Source organism: Falco cherrug, chromosome 2 (genome assembly GCF_023634085.1).
Source record: "Falco cherrug isolate bFalChe1 chromosome 2, bFalChe1.pri, whole genome shotgun sequence".
NCBI lineage: Eukaryota > Metazoa > Chordata > Aves > Falconiformes > Falconidae > Falco > Falco cherrug.
In genome coordinates this window covers 71,138,416-71,156,242 of record NC_073698.1, presented here as the reverse complement: position 1 = coordinate 71,156,242, position 17,827 = coordinate 71,138,416, and the positions used below count along the sequence as shown (strand labels likewise).

The 17,827-nt window shown below is 36.6% G+C and overlaps 1 protein-coding gene across 12 annotated transcripts in view; it reads left to right on the top strand.

Moving 5' to 3' along the window:
• UBE3A (ubiquitin protein ligase E3A) overlaps positions 1 to 15,703 on the top strand; it is a 54,430-nt gene extending 38,727 nt beyond the window's left edge. For all 12 annotated transcript variants that reach the window (XM_055701270.1, XM_055701267.1, XM_055701276.1 and 9 more), the window contains 7 exons: positions 6,706 to 6,850; positions 10,522 to 10,727; positions 12,873 to 13,037; positions 13,421 to 13,576; positions 13,667 to 13,740; positions 14,612 to 14,755; positions 14,968 to 15,703. In XM_055701270.1, coding sequence (XP_055557245.1) covers positions 6,706 to 6,850; positions 10,522 to 10,727; positions 12,873 to 13,037; positions 13,421 to 13,576; positions 13,667 to 13,740; positions 14,612 to 14,755; positions 14,968 to 15,088 — 1,011 coding nt within the window. In that variant the 3' untranslated portion in view covers positions 15,089 to 15,703. The remainder of the gene's footprint in view (positions 1 to 6,705; positions 6,851 to 10,521; positions 10,728 to 12,872; positions 13,038 to 13,420; positions 13,577 to 13,666; positions 13,741 to 14,611; positions 14,756 to 14,967) is intronic.
• Positions 15,704 to 17,827: the final 2,124 nt, after the last annotated feature.

The window sequence follows — 17,827 nt, the reverse complement described above, 5'->3', positions numbered from 1 at the left end:
CTAATTCTCAAGAATTTGTAATTTCATTGTCTATCAGACTTACAGTTGTATCCAGTTATGTTTTGTTACATTAGTGTGGTGGAGTTTATTTCCTTGACTGTTCAGCTTTGGGATATGTAAAAGAGGGACGGTACTATCTGTTTAGGAGAGGGTGGGCTAAAAAACCTTAAGAGCTTGGTTTTAGGGAAGTGTTTAATGTCAGTTCCAGCAGAGAGGAAGCAGACCTTCCTCCTCATGATGATGATGGGAAGGAAAAACTGTAAATACTAAAAGGGGCGTTCTTCCACATACTGCTTGTTGTGGAAGGAAGTTGAAATCTTTGAGGACAAAAAAATGTTTAGTGTTGCTTAGAAAGCTCACAGGTGACATCAAGTTGGTGCAGCTGCTGTATCACAGTGGTGCCACAGCAGTCACCACTGTGCACACTCTTGGGCTGTTGGAAACCTACATAGTTTAAATTAGTATGTTTGAGCTTAATCTGATTTAAACTGTGATGCACTTGCAGCAGCCCTTGCACAGCCTAGCAGTCTATGAGTACATGCCTGGGTAGTTGCCATGGATCCTCTTAGGGCTGTTAATTTAAGCTGTCAGAACATGCTAATTTATGGTGATCTGACTCTGTCAACCCCCCCTCCCCAGGAGAGTAAGAATTTAAAACTGTTTATTCTGAGACAGAAATTAAAGAAAAAAGATAAAATTGTTCCAAATACAAGTCTGAGCTGAACTGCAGTGTTAGTCAACGAGACCATGTGCAGCTCAGGCATTTCTCAAAAGTGGAAAATAGATTATGTTCAGTAAAACGGAGATGAGTGAAGAGTCACCATCCTAACTGGAGAAAGGGAGTATGTGCCACTTCAAAAATACAACAAAGTAGCTGTTGTGAGATGACGTGGACTTAAAGACATTTGTGTTGATAAATGTATGTAGTGGGTACAGAAGTCACCTTTTAACTATTGATGTGTTTTAACTGATGATGTAAAGTATCAGTGCTCAGGGAATAGATTTTAAATACTCCTGAGGAATTGTTAGGAGTTAAGAAAGGAACAGATGGAACAATTCAGTCTCTCTTGTTTACTATGGTTTGCTTATGTCTCTTTCATTTGTCTCTTCTCACTTTAATGTCAAAAAGGATGCAATAGAAATAAATTTGGAGAGTTCAGAGTCTCTTCAGGGAGATTGCAAAGTCCTTTTAATGGTAAAAAAGTGACGGAGAGCGCATAAAAGATGGCATGGCTAATTTGGACTGGTTTTCTCAACTGGTAGTACCCAGTCATATTATCAGGATGCAGGCTTAACATAAGCAAAAAGACATATTTTGTCCACACTGTGTATCTTAAAATTATGGATGTCTTTACCCAGAATTTGTAGCTCATCATGAAAGAAAGATCTGTCAAAAGGTAATGACAGGGCATTTTGATGTGACCCAAACAGAAACCTGAGGAAGTCTAAGATGCAAGTCTGCTGTTAATTGGGGAAGTATTGTAGGGAAAATACTGTTCCACAGGGTCATCTTGCATCTTTCTTCATGAAGCAAGCGCCTGATCTGTGTAAAATTGCATGCTACTGCTACAGGGACTTCCTGTAACAGCTTGGGAAGTGATTTTAGTAACTTTGACAATTTGTTTCCATTTCTTGATTGTGTGAAACAGGTCTGGAGGAAGATCTTCAGTCTTTTGTCCTAATCCTTAAATAACTTGCTTTATCTCTGATTATAGTCAAAGAGGGGTACCATGTGCTTCTGTAGCAGCACTAGCAGCATTAAACCTAAGTGAAAGCTACATTGTATGAGTTTGCATCAGTGATGGTTGCAGTTTAGGGTGCAGTATTGAACTTTGGAAGGGTCTCACTGAAAACTATCACAAAGATCTTGCCAGGGTGATAGTCTTCGGTAGTAAAAGCACATTCTTAGAATCTGTTCAGTGGCAAAATGTTTCCAAATATGCTTACATTACAGGTAAGTAATTATGATTACAAATATTTTTACCTTTGAATTGCCCTTTATTTTTATTTCTGTGGTTCTTAAAGCCTTGTTTGAATTATAAGTAATAATTACATATGTCACTACACCTGTGTCTTTACAAAACGTCGGTGCAGACTTTTTTTGACTGTATATGGAATAACTCTTAACTTCCTGATAAAAGCATTTTCAGAAATATTGATTAAAATGAGGTTGAGATGATCTTACTCATATTTTCCATATTGATGTTAGATATTTTTCAAGCCAATGTAATGACCAGCCTTCATAATTTCTTCTTGCAAATGGACAAAGTACTGGTCTTTCTTTGCTAATTAGACAAGCTAATTAAGGTATCACCAAGCTGCTTTTCTCTTATCAATACTTAATATTTAAACTTTTAGAATTCGTATGTACATCTTCCCACTTTTTGGACTTCACTAAAACAAATGTGAGCACTGGTAAGTGATGATTTTTTTTAATTATTCCTGGAGGATTTTTTCTCTTATTGAGAATTTGAATCAGTAACTTTTAAATAACTTTGAAGCAATAACTTGTTTGAAGTTGCTTATTATGAGAATCTTAGTTCACCCTAGAGCCACATACATGTAAGCAAAAAATATTTACGGATTCATTGTTCAGTTTCTTTGCATGCATGAAACTTGCATCTGAAACTTATTTTTCATTTTTTTTATTGAAGTGGACTTTAATGAAACATGCTTTCTTTGTATTATATACTTATTGTATATTTATTTTTATGTATGTTGGTCACTGGAGCGGGCAGGAGATTTTGGAACTGGTGAAGTGCTAGTCCCCACTTTTATTAAGGTACCCTTATATTTCGGAGGTGGTAGCTCAGTTTACAGTTGAAAGCAGTTAACATGCATTTTGGAGGCTTAATGCGTTTAAGAGGTTAGCTCTACTCCTCCTGAGTCATGTTACATGGATGTGGTAGCAACGAAAGTCAGTTTATCCTTAAATCCCTTCTTCTGCCTCTTCATCCCCCAGCAGATGTTTCTTTCATCCCCTTCCTCTGAGTTTACTTTTCCCACCCCCATGCCCCAGATTGTATGTGGATTTATTCTCAGGTAGCAGTGATTTAAAGGATATGAGTACAACACACAAGTTCTACAAGTGAAAATGTGGTGGATTCCTTCAGCAGAGTCTGGCTGGTACTTAGTTGCAAATTAGAAACTCACTTTCGTAAATTTCACATTGGATGTAGACAGCTGGCAGGCAGCAAGCTTCTCTTGCTTGTAAATGAGACTGCTGAATAGATTGTTCAAAAACTCTTACGTGGCAACCAAAGCCAGTAGGCAGATTCTCTCATAGTATATTAGCAACAAAGTACTTCAGGAGCTTTGAGGTTCTCTTAGACTAAATTGATGATCATGTGTGTTCATTTGAAAATCTCGACACTGTGTCCCTTGGTTGCATGCAGAATATGTGTGACTCTGTTGATGCATGCAAGCTCTGCTGGCAAGTGTATGCATGAACCATAGAATACAGTTTGAGAGGATGCTTCTTAAGTCACTTTAAATACTACTTCACATGTCATTTTGCAGAAAAACGTAGTGACCAACATGTGATGATGTGTCACTGGTACTTTCAAACTTGAAGTAGTTGTGTTCATGTCACTTCTGCCTTCTAGTGTAGTGTGAATGTGTTAAACTTCTGTAACATTGCTAGAACTTGAGGGGGGGCGGGGGTGGATCATTTTTAATTGAATAGAGATTACTTCAGTTACTGTCAGCTTTAAGAAGGTAGACAAACTCTGGTGTTACATTAAGCTTTTAAACATTGTCATAGTTCTGTTAGTCAGTGGAAGATTCCAGTCTTTCAGGAAAGCACAGTGTTGTTCCATAAGCAAAGTACATCATACAGTCTCTTAATGCTGTTGCACAAGACTATGTCTCAGCCAACAAAATACAGCTATTCTTTTCAGCATCCTATCTCAGCTTTCAGCTTTTCAATTTATAGATGATCAATTTTTGCTGCTGCTACACACATGCTTTACACATGCTTCTTGAGAAGTCCCTGGAAAATTTAATGACTTCATCATCTGCTTGGCCAGTCAAACCATTATGACAGAAAATGTATTGGCTCCTAAAACTTTGGGAATTCACACACACACATAGATCGGGTTTACCGAGCAGCATCTGTGTTGACATGACTGAGACAACTCTGATTATTTAAAAACACAAACAACCTTAAACAGAAGTTCATATTTCCTTGCTATAGAAACACTGCTGCAGTTCTACTAAAATTCATGCCCCTCTACTGTCATGACTAACGCTGTGTTTTCCACGGAGTTCTGGTTTTCTTGTGAAGCATCAGTGCTAAGATATAGATGTTCAAAGGAGCAGCTAAACCCACAACCTTCAGTTGAGCAGCTTGGGAACGTTGTCCTGTTTATAGAATCTACTTCAAAGAACATTAGACTTTGACTCAAAGTACTGGCTTTCTGGTAATCCTTTATCTGACTCGCTTACAGACATCCAGCGCACCATTCAAATCTACTCAGTCAACATTTGCTCAGCTAGGAATGTGTCCTTCCTGTTTTTTGTATACTGCTTTTCTTTTACATCACTCATTGCAGCGTAGTTTTCAGCCAAAAAAATAATTTGAAAATAATTTTAATTACTTCATATGTATAAATATTAGCCACTCTCCTTATACTAAGTGTATTCCTATGACACAAGAAAGTCTTTATACTATGACAAAGGGTTGCTGTCCCAAAAGAAATGGAGAGGCAATATTTGCTTTCTCAGAACTCATCAAAATTCATAAACCTTACAAAATAGTAAATTGCCGATGGTAAATACTACAAAGCCAATGAAGTCATGACTGGGGAGAAGAAAAGAAAGCTTTAGTGTCAGTTGTAAGTAGAAGGGATTCAAATAGAATGTATAACCTGTACTTATGGTCTTAAAATAAATGCTAATTTTTGTTTTTAAAAAGTCTCAGTTGTATTTGGAACATTGCTTAAGCTCCATTTTCTTCTTGGATAGGAGGAAAAATTTTTATAGGTCTATAAGATGCATAATTTCATGATTCACATGAAAGGCAAGATGCAAAACTACACTGTTGTGGAAATCATGTGATGGAAAGACTGGGGAAGAGCAGGACTACTGCAGCATGTTTTTGCTGCAGAAGTATTCTTGATAAAATACAGTGAATTTCAAAGAGTAAATGTTATTTGGTGGTCTTAGGGCAAAAGTAGTTCATTGCAAATGATGTACAATAAATACTGAATATTTATATGTAGTACATAACTAAATTTTCCAGATAATATTGTAATTTAGTAAATTAGCTAATCTAACTTGCATTCATTATTGGAATCTTCATGGCTTGCCTCCATTTTTTTAATTAACTGAGCTTTATATTCTGCTGTGTTACACTCTATTTCCCTCATACTTGTTTTCAGTACCAGTTAGTGCAGTTCTTTCTCCACATAATTCTCTTGCATGAGGAGCTTCAAAGTCTTCAAACATGTTACGCTGACTGCCTTAGGTCTGTCACCCATCTACCCCTGCTATGCTGCTTGAAAGATGGCTAACTTGGCAGTTACCAGGAAAAAATGTATCTTACTGGTGGTGTCACTTTATGAGTTGGTGTCGTCATTGCTGGCTTTATCCTCTGTTCTGTTCCTGTTTTCCTTTATACTTCTGTAGTAAAATTCTGGTACATAAAGAATGGATTGGCATGTGTGTCTGGGTAAGGTAGGGTAGTGAAATAAAAATAAATGGTAAGTGCGGTTTGCACTAGCACAAATTTAGAGGCAAATCTCACTAGTGATACGGTCTTGGAGGATTGTACAGATCCATCTGTGCCTTTACTGCTGTTGAGATTTCTTTGCCAAATAGTAAGTTTAATGTAATCATGCTGCACAGGTTTAACCAACATTTATGCTTTTAAGCAGCGTATTTCTTCTCAGCTGCAAAATGTTGCTGCATTTTGATTTACTGAAAGGATACATTTTTGTTGGAAGAAAGTGAAAGACCTGTAATGGCCTTTATATAGACACGAGACCCTTTCCTATGAAATGTCACAACTTCTGTTTTACCTTAACTGAACTTGCGCTTTCATGGAAGCAATGTGGTAGAAGACCTGTTTAAAGGCACTGAAGAAATAAGAGCAAGAGATTTCTGAGATCTTTCATTAAGGTCAAGAGGAATGGGGATGGATTCAATTAATATATTAGCATGGGTTTATTCTGGTGCAGGGGCATTCCTTCAGCTCTTTGTTCGTGACATGCAACTGCTAGTCAGAGGCTTGTCTTCTGTCTTCCACTGTAAATGATCACAAAAAGGATCTGAAAACGTATCTGTGTAGTGCCTTCACAAAACCATTTGTTGTCAGACATGTAGATGAGACTGCAGTCTCTTTTCATTGTCAGATGAATTTAATTAAAAGTAATTAAAGTAATACATCTTGGTTTCTTACTGTTTTCTGAGAATTTTGTGCTGCACGATGCTAACTTGTTTAAAGTAAGTGCTTAAAAGAGTAGAAATGGAGAAGGCTAACAGATCAGATCTGTTAGCCAGTTTCTTGCTGCATTAATTGCCAAATTCTAATACATGCTTAGACTGATTTAGCATTACTGTTGGTTTCTGATATTTTACTATTGTAACTTAAACTTGCTTTCTTCTTAGGTGTGGAGGCTAGTTTTGATTTTGGTATTTGATACTCAATTGACTCTTCTAGTAACAGATTTACTAATGAAATACTTATGTCTGTTCACTCAATAGCTAGAGATGATTGCCATGGAAAATCCTGCAGACTTGAAGAAGCAATTGTATGTTGAATTTGAAGGAGAGCAAGGGGTAGATGAAGGAGGTGTTTCCAAAGAATTTTTTCAACTGGTTGTGGAAGAAATCTTCAATCCAGATATTGGTACGTGTTCTAATAATTTACTAATGTATGAGATTTTTCCCACGAAAGGTTGGACCAGATGATCTTTTAAGATCCCTTCCAACCTGGGCTGTTCTATGTTTATGCAGTGCCTGCCTGTATCTACTGCTGCTTCTCTGAAGCTCTTGATTTCTTGGTGATCATGAGTACTTGACCCATTTGAGGCTCACTATGTCATCATCAGTCATCCTCCTGAGGAGGAACGATGAGAGGAATAACTGTATAGTTAGTGAAAGCTACCATTGCTTGTGTAGATAAAAATCAGTAGTATAGGGTTTCTTTGCAGGGTTCCTTTGTTTGTTCTCTCACCTTTCTCCTCGCTTTGCTTTGTGATTAGCTTCTAGAATTAGTAATCATACCAAAGAGGAAGAGCTTCTGCAATAAAACCAGAGTAGGACTATGGTGAGTTTTTGAGTTATTTCCTCCCCTTCCTCCAGCTTAAAAGATCTGACAGTTTCAGTTCTTCTAATGATTTCATCTAAGAAGGGTACAGATCCAAAGTATGGCAGTAATGTCAAATTTGATTGTAGTTGGTTAAGAGTTAGCAGTAATTTCATATATTGGAGACAGTTTTATACTTGTGTTTAAACAGTCACATTTCCATCTTTTTTTTTTTTCTTCCCTTGCTCCCTGTACCAGTCTTTTATGCTTCCATCTTTACACATGAAAGGACATTGCTGCTATTAATATGCATTTTGTCTGCTGTTCTGAAAAGATTAAGATTTTTAAAATACTTTGAGTTAGAGTAGAAACGAGACCTACCAGGATCCTATACTTCATAGTTTGTGAAATATGATTCACCTTGTAGTTCCTGTAATGGCTTCCATTGAAGAAGCTCAACAGCTTATGGCCTTTAGTTAATTTGGGTTTTGAACTGTGTAAAACATCGAACTGTTCTAAAAAAGGAAAGCTGTTGATTTTGTAGCTTAGAAGATTGGTGAAGAAACACAGAAATTCATTTTGACTGTGTTAAAGAGGAAGTCCCCAGAACTGGTAACAGAATTTAGCATTTCCCCTTCACTGCACACCAGTCAGTTCTTGTAACAAGTGATACAGATCCATAGACAAGTCTTACTCTAATAACCACTATAGACTTGGAGAGATTTGGAATCTGAATTAGCAAGGTTACTTGGAATAAATTAGTGTGGCAAAAAAAGGAAGTCTTAGTACTTGGAATGATGAAGTTGTATTTCCAATGTGAAATACGTTTCTGACCTGAGTTGTGTGGGATGCCTATGCTGAAATACTCCTATTTAGTAACTGAAGTCTGATTCAGCTAAGATCCAGCCAGTGTATATATGCTCCCTGTGTGTAAAGATGGGTAATAGGATGTGCGTGCATGTTTTAAATTTTACTTCTGTATTCAAAATACAAAAACGTATGTATGCTTTTTGTATTCATATCAACTTTGAAAAAGAAAGGCATAAATGTGTAAAAGCAGAAAATGTAGTTTGCATTCACAGTTTTTTCTTTTGCACCTATTAATACACACTGCTGTATAACAGTTCACACACCATATATACCAAGTGTGACTTTTGATTTGTAAACACTTTATTTACCAGATAAAATGAAGGAAATCCTTTAAATGGAATTTAAAATGTCTGTCCTCTGATGGGTATGGAGTGATGTTTATTGCTGTAATAGTTTCTTTACTGTTACATTTCAAGTGTTTTCATATTAAACTACCTTAAAGTTTTACTCAAAGGGGGCAATAACTCAGATGAAATATTAGATTTAGTACCAACAGTCACCACAGCAAAAGGGAAGAAGGAATAACTTCATGTAATATTCCTAGCTACGCTATACAATTGTTTTCCCCTTATTGCAGCTTCTAGTTTCTTCCAGAATTTTACTATGATTTTGATGTACTTTAGTATTAATTTTGGTCAGTGAATAAAATACTGTATTTCATATTAGAGTTACCAGTTGTGGGTCTGAGTAAACTGTTAGTCTTTCATCATTAGACATTTGATGCAGTTTTTTGTTTTGACTGTTTAATTCTTCCATCATCTTTCAGAAAGTACAACTCATTGCTTTTATTGTGCCAGTAATCCATAAGTTATTTCAGTCAATGCAGAAAATGGAATGCAGGCTTCTGTTTAATGTTTCTCCTATATATGCTTGTGTTGCTCATCCATTTTTGATTTCCAGTTTGCCTTACCTGATGTCTTAGTCTGTGTGCTCCCCTAATAGCTGACCCTGACCTAGTACCTTACTGAGATAAATAATCTTGAACTTTGGGGAATAGACAGAGTCTCTGAATAGGTTTGCAGTTAATTTCCTTACATTGAATGAGAATTCAGGCTTTTATCTCTTGGCTGAAGATGAGATCTTATTTTCAGTCTTGGGAGTAATTTTGTGGCTCAGTTCATGTTGCTTTATAATCAATTTGTACATCTCCATAGGCTGTAAACAACCGTATCATTTAAGAGCTGACAAGATAAATCCTTGTGGCAAATGTGTTTGAGAACACAAACTACATGCATCTAACTTCTGGTGTGTTGGAAGGGAAGGAGCTTGCCACTTTTCCTTAGGTGCTGCCTGGAAATCGTGAGAGTTAGCTGTACAAGCAACGTGTCACCGGGACTATACTTGTCCAGGGTGGGCTCTCTCTTTCCCCTTAAGTCTATTGGGTTTTTCATTTGCCTTGCTTTCAGTATCTAGTTAGGCAAGAAATGGATTTGACTGTGGGACTCATTTAAATAGCTTTTTTGCCTGTACACAAACTCTGGTTTCATAAACAAGAGCTAATCTAGTGGCTTGCTACAGTGGCTTTACTATTGTAAAGGACTCCTTGCCCTTCTCTTGTCTGTACAGTCCTATCTGCTCACTCCACTTCCTGGCGTGTGCCGGTTCAGCTGTTGGTTGAAGGTTTTTGTGAAGGTACTCAGCTTGTGAACTTGGCAGGACGTTGCTCATCTGAAATAGTGAGCTGAATCAGATGAAGAGATGGCGAGGGGGGGGGAAGCAAAACCTTTCCCTTTCAACAGTGACAAGCTGTTAAAATTGCAACCCCTCCTGTGAAACAACAGTCCCATGTTATATTTTCGCCTCAAGCTACGATGTGTGTGATAGCTGCAACAACAGGGGCCCTGCTGGGTACTTTTAAACAAACAATCTGTTGGGTATCTTAACTCTTAAAATCGTATGTGATGGTTAATCCCTGCTTGATCATCATAGCTTCCAGTTAATAAGGCTGCATCTAGTCCTGTTCCTTTGCTAGAACTGGCCTGAAAAAAACCTTTGAGGAAAGGCTATAACTTCGTAGTAATTGGAGTTCTTCAGGATTATTTCATCCATGTGGTTTTTGATTGTGGTCTTTTCTTGTGCTCTTGTATTTATCAAAGTTACAATCTATGCTGACAATGTGTTGCTACTTCCTCAGTAATGAAAGGGGATGAACAGTTGTGTATGTACAGCATCAGTGGGTGTTGCAGGATGTCCTGCATACTTTGTGGTAATTTGAGTAGCACTATGTTGAGCAGCTCCAATTACCCTAAGGTAAGTAGCTTCTCTTTGCCATTAAATTCAGTATAACGTTAAGTTAAACATGTTTTAGAGGCACTCTAATGCAAATAGGTTTATAATGTATGTTTTATGTGTCATTTTTATTGAAATGTAACCATATTTAACATCTTTTTTTAATGTTACAGGGATGTTCACATATGATGAATCTACAAAACTGTTCTGGTTTAATCCGTCCTCTTTTGAAACTGAGGGTCAGTTTACGCTGATTGGCATAGTACTTGGTCTGGCTATTTACAATAACTGTATACTGGATGTACATTTCCCCATGGTCGTCTACAGGAAGCTAATGGGCAAAAAAGGAACTTTCCGTGATCTGGCAGACTCTCATCCTGTAAGTTAATTATGTTCTTTGAGTTTATTAATGCATGTTTCATGCAGTAACTTAATATAGACTTAAATTAAACACCAAGATCACTGTCAAATTTGGAGTGAAATAACCAGTGATGTGTGTGAAGAGTCTGTATTTGTTAAATTCATAAAACAATAAAAACTCATACTACATCTCATTTGGAAGAGGCAGAACTGGCAAGTCATCAAATAGGGCTGGGTATCAATCAAGCTTTGTTCTGTTTTTTTACATACTGCCTAAATTGCTTAATACTATTAAGCATAAATTAGTATTAGTAGTATATTCTCAAAGAGACTTCTGAAATTAGGCTGTTGATACCTATTTGCAGAAGTAGATTTCTATGAAAAATGTGAAATTGATTGGAGACATGCAAAGGTGTGATGTTTATACTGTTTTTTTGTCTAAAGCAAGACAGATGAGGCAGTTCACGAGTATCCCTACAGTTTGGGTGCAGCGATTGGTGTCAATCTTCCCCTGCCCCTCCCCAGCCAAGTGGCTATACAGAAACACTAAGCTGTGCACATGCTTTAGTAGGCAGAGCATAGAAGCATGTGTGCAGGATGTCTTGGCCCTGCTCCATCTTCAAAGATCACCAGTAGCTTTCCCTCATGCTAGCTAGTATGAGTTATTAGTGTGCTTCCTTTCAAATCGTGGGGCATTTCCCTTTTCATAAGTAGTTAAGCAAAATCTTCAGCTGTTCGGAAAAGATGAGTAAAATGACACTGTTTAAAAAGAACTCGCCTGTCATTTTTGTATAATCTGAAAATGAAGCATGTGTGATCAAAAAGGGTTATCCAGTCTGCTTTGGATGGCTACATACAACAGTATGCCAGTTTTGACTAGTTTATCAGTAAAATGATGTTGAGAAATACACAGTGCTCCCAGTTGCCTGTAATTTTTATTATATACTCAAAACCTTTTATGACAGGAAAAGTGGATTTATTTCTGTGGAACAAGGCAGTCAAGTAACTTTTGAATTTTTCTCCCCTACTCTTATGTGTCTCCTCTGACACCTACACTGACTTCTTTTAAAATAATCCTATTTAAACTCTTTGTATTCTAATATGACTTAAACACTTTGGAGCTTCTCAAACCAAAAATTAAATTTGCAGTAGTCGAGCCTCCCAGTGCTTTTTCTAATGCTCCGGAGCATGGAGGATAGGGTGTTCACTAGCCCTCACCACCAACAATTCTGAGTCCAGTCATTTTCAGTGGAAGTTATTTTTAAAGGTGCTGTGAAAGAATCAACAGGATACAGATAGTGAGAGGATGAGGCTTATACGTAAACTTTCAATGATTAAAACATTGAGGGGAAATGTATTACTTCTACTTCGCTATAAAAATACAGTGCACTTAGTTGTTGCTTTTACCTTCACTTTGCATTCTTAAGTCCTACACCTGTGTCTCAGCCAAATAATTTTTCCTTTTCTGCATAGCCTTTGGTTTCCAAGAGAGTCTTGTCTCGGGCTTTTCCTAAGGCATAGCAGGGAGGAAGGCTGGTTGCTCCTTTGAAAAGAGCAAACTCTTACAAGTAATTTCAGATTCCACTTGGCAAATTCTGACCTAACTTGTGAATATTTTTTTAATGCATGAATATTTCCTTACTTTAATGACTGCCCCATCTGTGTTGCTTCAAGAGTACTTCCTAGGGGGTTTTTTGAGTTTTATATCAAGATGTAGGCGATAAATGTCTGCTGCCTGAATTTTATCTGATACAAAATACAGTGTTTTCTTGAGCACATATATGTTCAGATTACTGGTGTGAGATGTTCTGGATGCCAAAAGTAAATACAGTTTCCAAAGAGTTAAGAGGAAGAGGTCAGTGGCTCTAAGCTACAGATCTGACCATTGCATTTAGGAAGATTTCTGAGTACTGATAGGCTATTCTAAGGGAGTTATCACTCATTACCGTGTTTCTTTTTTATCTTTCCTCAATATCTGCTATTGGCTTTTTTTTAAAAAACACTGAGCTTAATACAAGTTTAGACTGTTATGGGCAATCTTAGCAGACTTGTGTCATAGAATGTGACAACCCTTTTTGAGGTATATGGTTTCATGTCTTCTGGTATTACTCAGTGAAATCTGTTAAAACATACTTATGACAGAGATGTATTCCTTTTCTGTTAGGTTCTTTACCAGAGTTTGAGAGACTTACTAGAGTATGAAGGAAGTGTGGAAGATGATATGATGATAACGTTTCAAATATCTCATACGGATCTCTTTGGCAATCCAATGATGCATGATTTAAAGGAAAACGGTGATAAAATTCCTATTACAAATGAAAATAGAAAGGTACACTCATAATTTTGCTTTTAATGTAATCTGTAATTTTTACTTACTCTGCAGAATTATGTAGCCCTTTATAAAAGTTTGGTCTCACTTATAATTTAAGTTTAAAAGCCTTTTAAAATTGCACAGTGTAGTTGTGAGCAGAAGAGGTTTCTCTTTAAAAGAAAGCATTGATACATTCATATATAGCTTCTGGATGTGGTGTTTGACCTATTTCAGAAATATTTGAGACTTACTTTTTACTATTGCTGAGCAGAAGCTGAGCCCAGATAATCTATGCAGAACTATAGAATTAAATGTCTTTTGGGGTCTTGTATTTTTGGGAGATTCTTCAAGTGGCATGTGTCAAAGTGCTAAGGTTTTTTTGGGGATTTTTTTCCTTACAGGAATTTGTCAATCTGTATGCTGACTATATACTCAATAAATCAGTAGAAAAGCAGTTCAAGGCCTTTCGGAGAGGATTCCACATGGTGACCAATGAATCTCCTTTGAAATATTTATTTAGACCAGAGGAAATTGAATTACTTATTTGTGGAAGTAGGGTAAGAATCCTGAACGTACACCAGAAAGTGGAGCTTTTTTGATCCTAAGTGTATTTAGTGGTCATTTTAAAAAATGTAATCTTCTTACAGAATTTAGATTTTCAAGCACTAGAAGAAACTACGGAATATGATGGTGGCTATACAAGAGACTCTGTTATTATTAGGTAATTTTTTCTAATTTCTGAAAGATTAAAAACACTTTACATGCCTGTTCTTCATACTGAATTTAATATTGTAATATTTAGTATTTTTGTAGTACAGGATGCAAGTGTATTACATATAATTTCATTTTACTCGGGTACTGTCATTAGGAAAGTGCAGACAGTATAAGCATTGTTTTTAGCTTCCAGTGAACTTTGGTAAAACTTAAGAAGGTTTTTTCAATGGGTTTTGGTTTTTTGTCTTTCTCTTACACTGTATAGCTAAATAATCCCCAGTATGAACAGGGCTGTTTCAACAAATACCACTGCTCTGCTATTTAAAAAAAAAAAATTAATCACAAACACTGGATTGTTTGCATGTGTAGAACTTTATTTAGAAATGCTTTTAATGTTTTTACCTTCTTGTCCCCTTTAATTAGAGAACTCTCTGAAGACAAGGGTCAGAGAAGCATGTATCTTTGGTCCTCTAGACCTTGCCAACTACTTAACTAGTTCCTGCTAGGGTAGAAAATCTTTGCAGCAGTTTTTACTGTGGTGTTTAAGAAGGTAGTAGAAATGGATAATGTAGTGGACCCAGTAAAATTCCATAGGAAACAGGAATTACAAAATAAAGGAAGAATGTTTGCAGATCACTTATAAGATGAATTAAGATTTAAAAAGAGTTAAAATGCAGTGTTTTGGTAGTATTTCTGACTTCTGCTTCTGAATCTCATTGATTGGCAAATACATCACTGTTTTGGCTTATGAATGCAACTTGTAAACTTGGTGTGAAGACTAATTAGACTTACTAAAGCTTCAAAGTTCAATTACTTTGGAAAGTCTCGTTTATACCAAAGAAAGTTCTCAGTTTACTTATTTATTTCTTCCTTAATAGGGAATTCTGGGAAATAGTCCATTCGTTCACAGATGAACAGAAAAGACTATTCTTACAGTTTACAACAGGCACAGACAGAGCCCCTGTGGGAGGACTTGGAAAATTAAAGATGATCATAGCCAAAAATGGGCCAGATACAGAGAGGTAAAAGAAAAATAATCTACATTTTGCTTGTTTGTTTATAAATGAAAGCAAATTCTGTGCTTTAAGTTACTAACTTAGTTAAATCAGACAGTTGAATCTTTCAAGCAAAATAGATTCTATTTGAAGTCATTGTTTTGGATTTGTGAAATAGCGTTGTATTTCTTTGCATGTTCCCAGAACTGAAATCTTTTTTGTTTTGTTTTTCCCCACAGGTTACCTACATCTCACACATGCTTTAATGTACTTTTGCTTCCGGAGTACTCAAGCAAAGAAAAGCTTAAAGAAAGATTATTGAAGGCCATCACATATGCCAAAGGATTTGGCATGCTGTAATAAATATAACAAAAGGGATTAAAAAAATGATGGTGATGATGTCCCTATCCAAAAAGGCCATAAGATAGTGAGCTACAGTAGTCACCTGTGTTTGTGCCTCCCTTCTTTACTGGGGACATTGGGCTGGAACAGCAGATTTCAGCTGCTTATATGAACAAAATCTTTATTTTTTCTTTTAGCGTGAAAGTGTTACATATTCTTTCACTTGTATGTACAGAGAGGTTTTCCTGAATATTTATTTTAAGGGTTAAATCACTTTTGCTTGTGTTTATTACTGCTTGAAGTTGAGCCTTTTTGAGTATTTACAAGAAAACAAACTGTACTCTCCCAAGGAAAATATTGCCATCATTTGTAGACCATGTAATCTTCAAGTATGTGCTATATTTTTGTCCCTGTATCTAATCAAATCAAGAACTGTACTTTTTGAAGAGTTTGCTTTTGAAACTTGAAGTCTTGGAAAACAGTGTGATGCAATTACTGCTGTTCTAGCCCCCAAAGAGTTTCTGTGCAAAATCTTAAGAATCAATAAAGATGGAAGGGAGAACTTGGAATGTTAAATTGCAGCCTTGAGAACTTTACTTTAGTCACAGCACAATTAAAATTCATTTCACTATATGTTGTCTTCACATGTCTTGTAATAAACTGTGTTTTTAATTAGGAAACATTTCTTAGCATATAAAAGGGTAGAAATTTTAGTTACGATTTTTCTAAAAAAGAGAAGTTTACTGGGGAAAGTGCATTTTCAACTGAACAGCTTTAGAGTAGGGAGTGAAGTGTTTGGAAAAAAGATAGGAAGTTTTTGCTATATTATAAACAAAGCATGTGGAAGTGCACTTAAAATGAAGTTTTATTCTTAATTGCCTATTATGTTGACATTTTAAATAGACAATCCAAAGTCTTCCCTACATGTTATGTCATCACCATTTATTTAATGAATCGTTGTTCTTACTTATCAAGGCACATGATCAGTGTTGCAACATAATCTAAAGGGATGGCTACTGTATTTTAATCTCATCTAACAATAAGCAAAATTGAACAATATTAAACCTAAGGCCTACTTCATGTTGTACACTTCCAACCATTGAACTGTTAGAAAGTAAGTACTAAGGTTATGTTCATCTACTACATAAAGTATTCAGTAGGTTTTTAATTTAACTCTACAAATCATATCAGAAATAAATCCTTTACCTTTCGTAGTCTGTGTTTAATGTTAATTTCTCCTGTTGCAATATATGATAAAGGGATTATGCGTTTTTAAGTGAAGATGTAACTGGCATATCTCTTTTATAATACAAGCTGCAGCGGATGTGCAGAGCTGAGCTTGTGCCTTGACAATTGCTATAACTGACTACTACCGATCAAACCCGTGACTGTGTGGAATTGGCATTATAAAAGGCATAGTTTTGAAATCATCAGATAAAGAAAAGATGTCTTTCAGGACTATTTTAATAAATTCTTTCTAGTAATAGAAGCAGACAACTGTTATGTAACTATGATGCTGAATAAAAACAGTGACCTTTTTTCACCATGGTTCAGTGAAAAAGAAAACAAGTGACTTCCTTACTTTGATAAATTGGATATTAAATTATTTGATTAGTACAGCATAATTTGAGGGCTACAGGTACGTAAAACTCTCCAGAAGTGAACTGTAGTGATGTGGGGCCTGACGATGTTCCCCTCGCAAATCCAAGCTGGTGCAAGAAGGCTGGGACATGGGGATTGAGACTTGCTGGGGAGGGAGGCTGTCTTCTGGTGTTTGATCTCAGGGTGGCACTTAGGGCATGCCTTCTTGAATGTCCACCTCACTGCGTGTCCTTGAAGAGGAAAACACAAGATACCCTACCTCTCAGTAGGGTGGCTGACAACAGTGCTTGCCGATTCCTTCGGGTCTGGGGCACCTTCTGTTGTAGGTGGTGAGAACAAGATTTGCAGAGTGCCTTGAGGTGTTTTGTTACAAGTATGAACTACGCCATGATACTGCCGTGTGGTATGTACTATGTCAATAATACTGTTAAGCTGTATCCTCATACTTGTTTTAATCCAATCTAGGATGGTGGTTACACCCAGCTGACAAGTGTATAAGGTTCATGTTGAGTTTTTTGTATAGGTCCAAAAGCTAGGCAGAGAGCGTAATGGGTTAGCAATACAAAGTTCTCTAACTGAAGTTGTTGACATTGCAAATACGCTTTTTCGTTTTCCTTTAGCATTAAGATTAAAATAATACATAACTGCATTGACCTTTAAAAGCATAAGTTGTTTTTCAAGGAATCGTTTTCAGGTAAGGTATAAATACTTCGTACTTGACAGACTTCCCGTTTAAATATATACCGCCTCCCCCAAAATGCCACTGTATTGAAACCTGATCTCCTTAGCAGTGCTGTAAATGTGCTGATTGTCCAGCTGCAGCAATTTATATAGTTTAAAATGAATAAATCTTAAAGTTTTGTAGCTGCATGCTGCTTTCCTGCCCTACGGAATTTCTAGTCGGTCTTCTGTTGCTTGAAAGGCTTGTCAAAGTGGGGAAACCGCCATTTTAAGTTGGTGTGGGTTTTTTTTTTTTTCTGGGCTCCAGGCAGACCCGGAATGTCTTTCAACCTTAGTCTTTCAGCAGCGTTTAGTAAATTTTGAGTCTACAAAACTTTGAAACTGAGGTGTGCTTGTGTGTCGCTGAAATATCTCTCTCGCTTGAGACAGAAGACTCCTCTGCCAAGGCAGCAGTCCGATGCCGGTGTGCTGGTG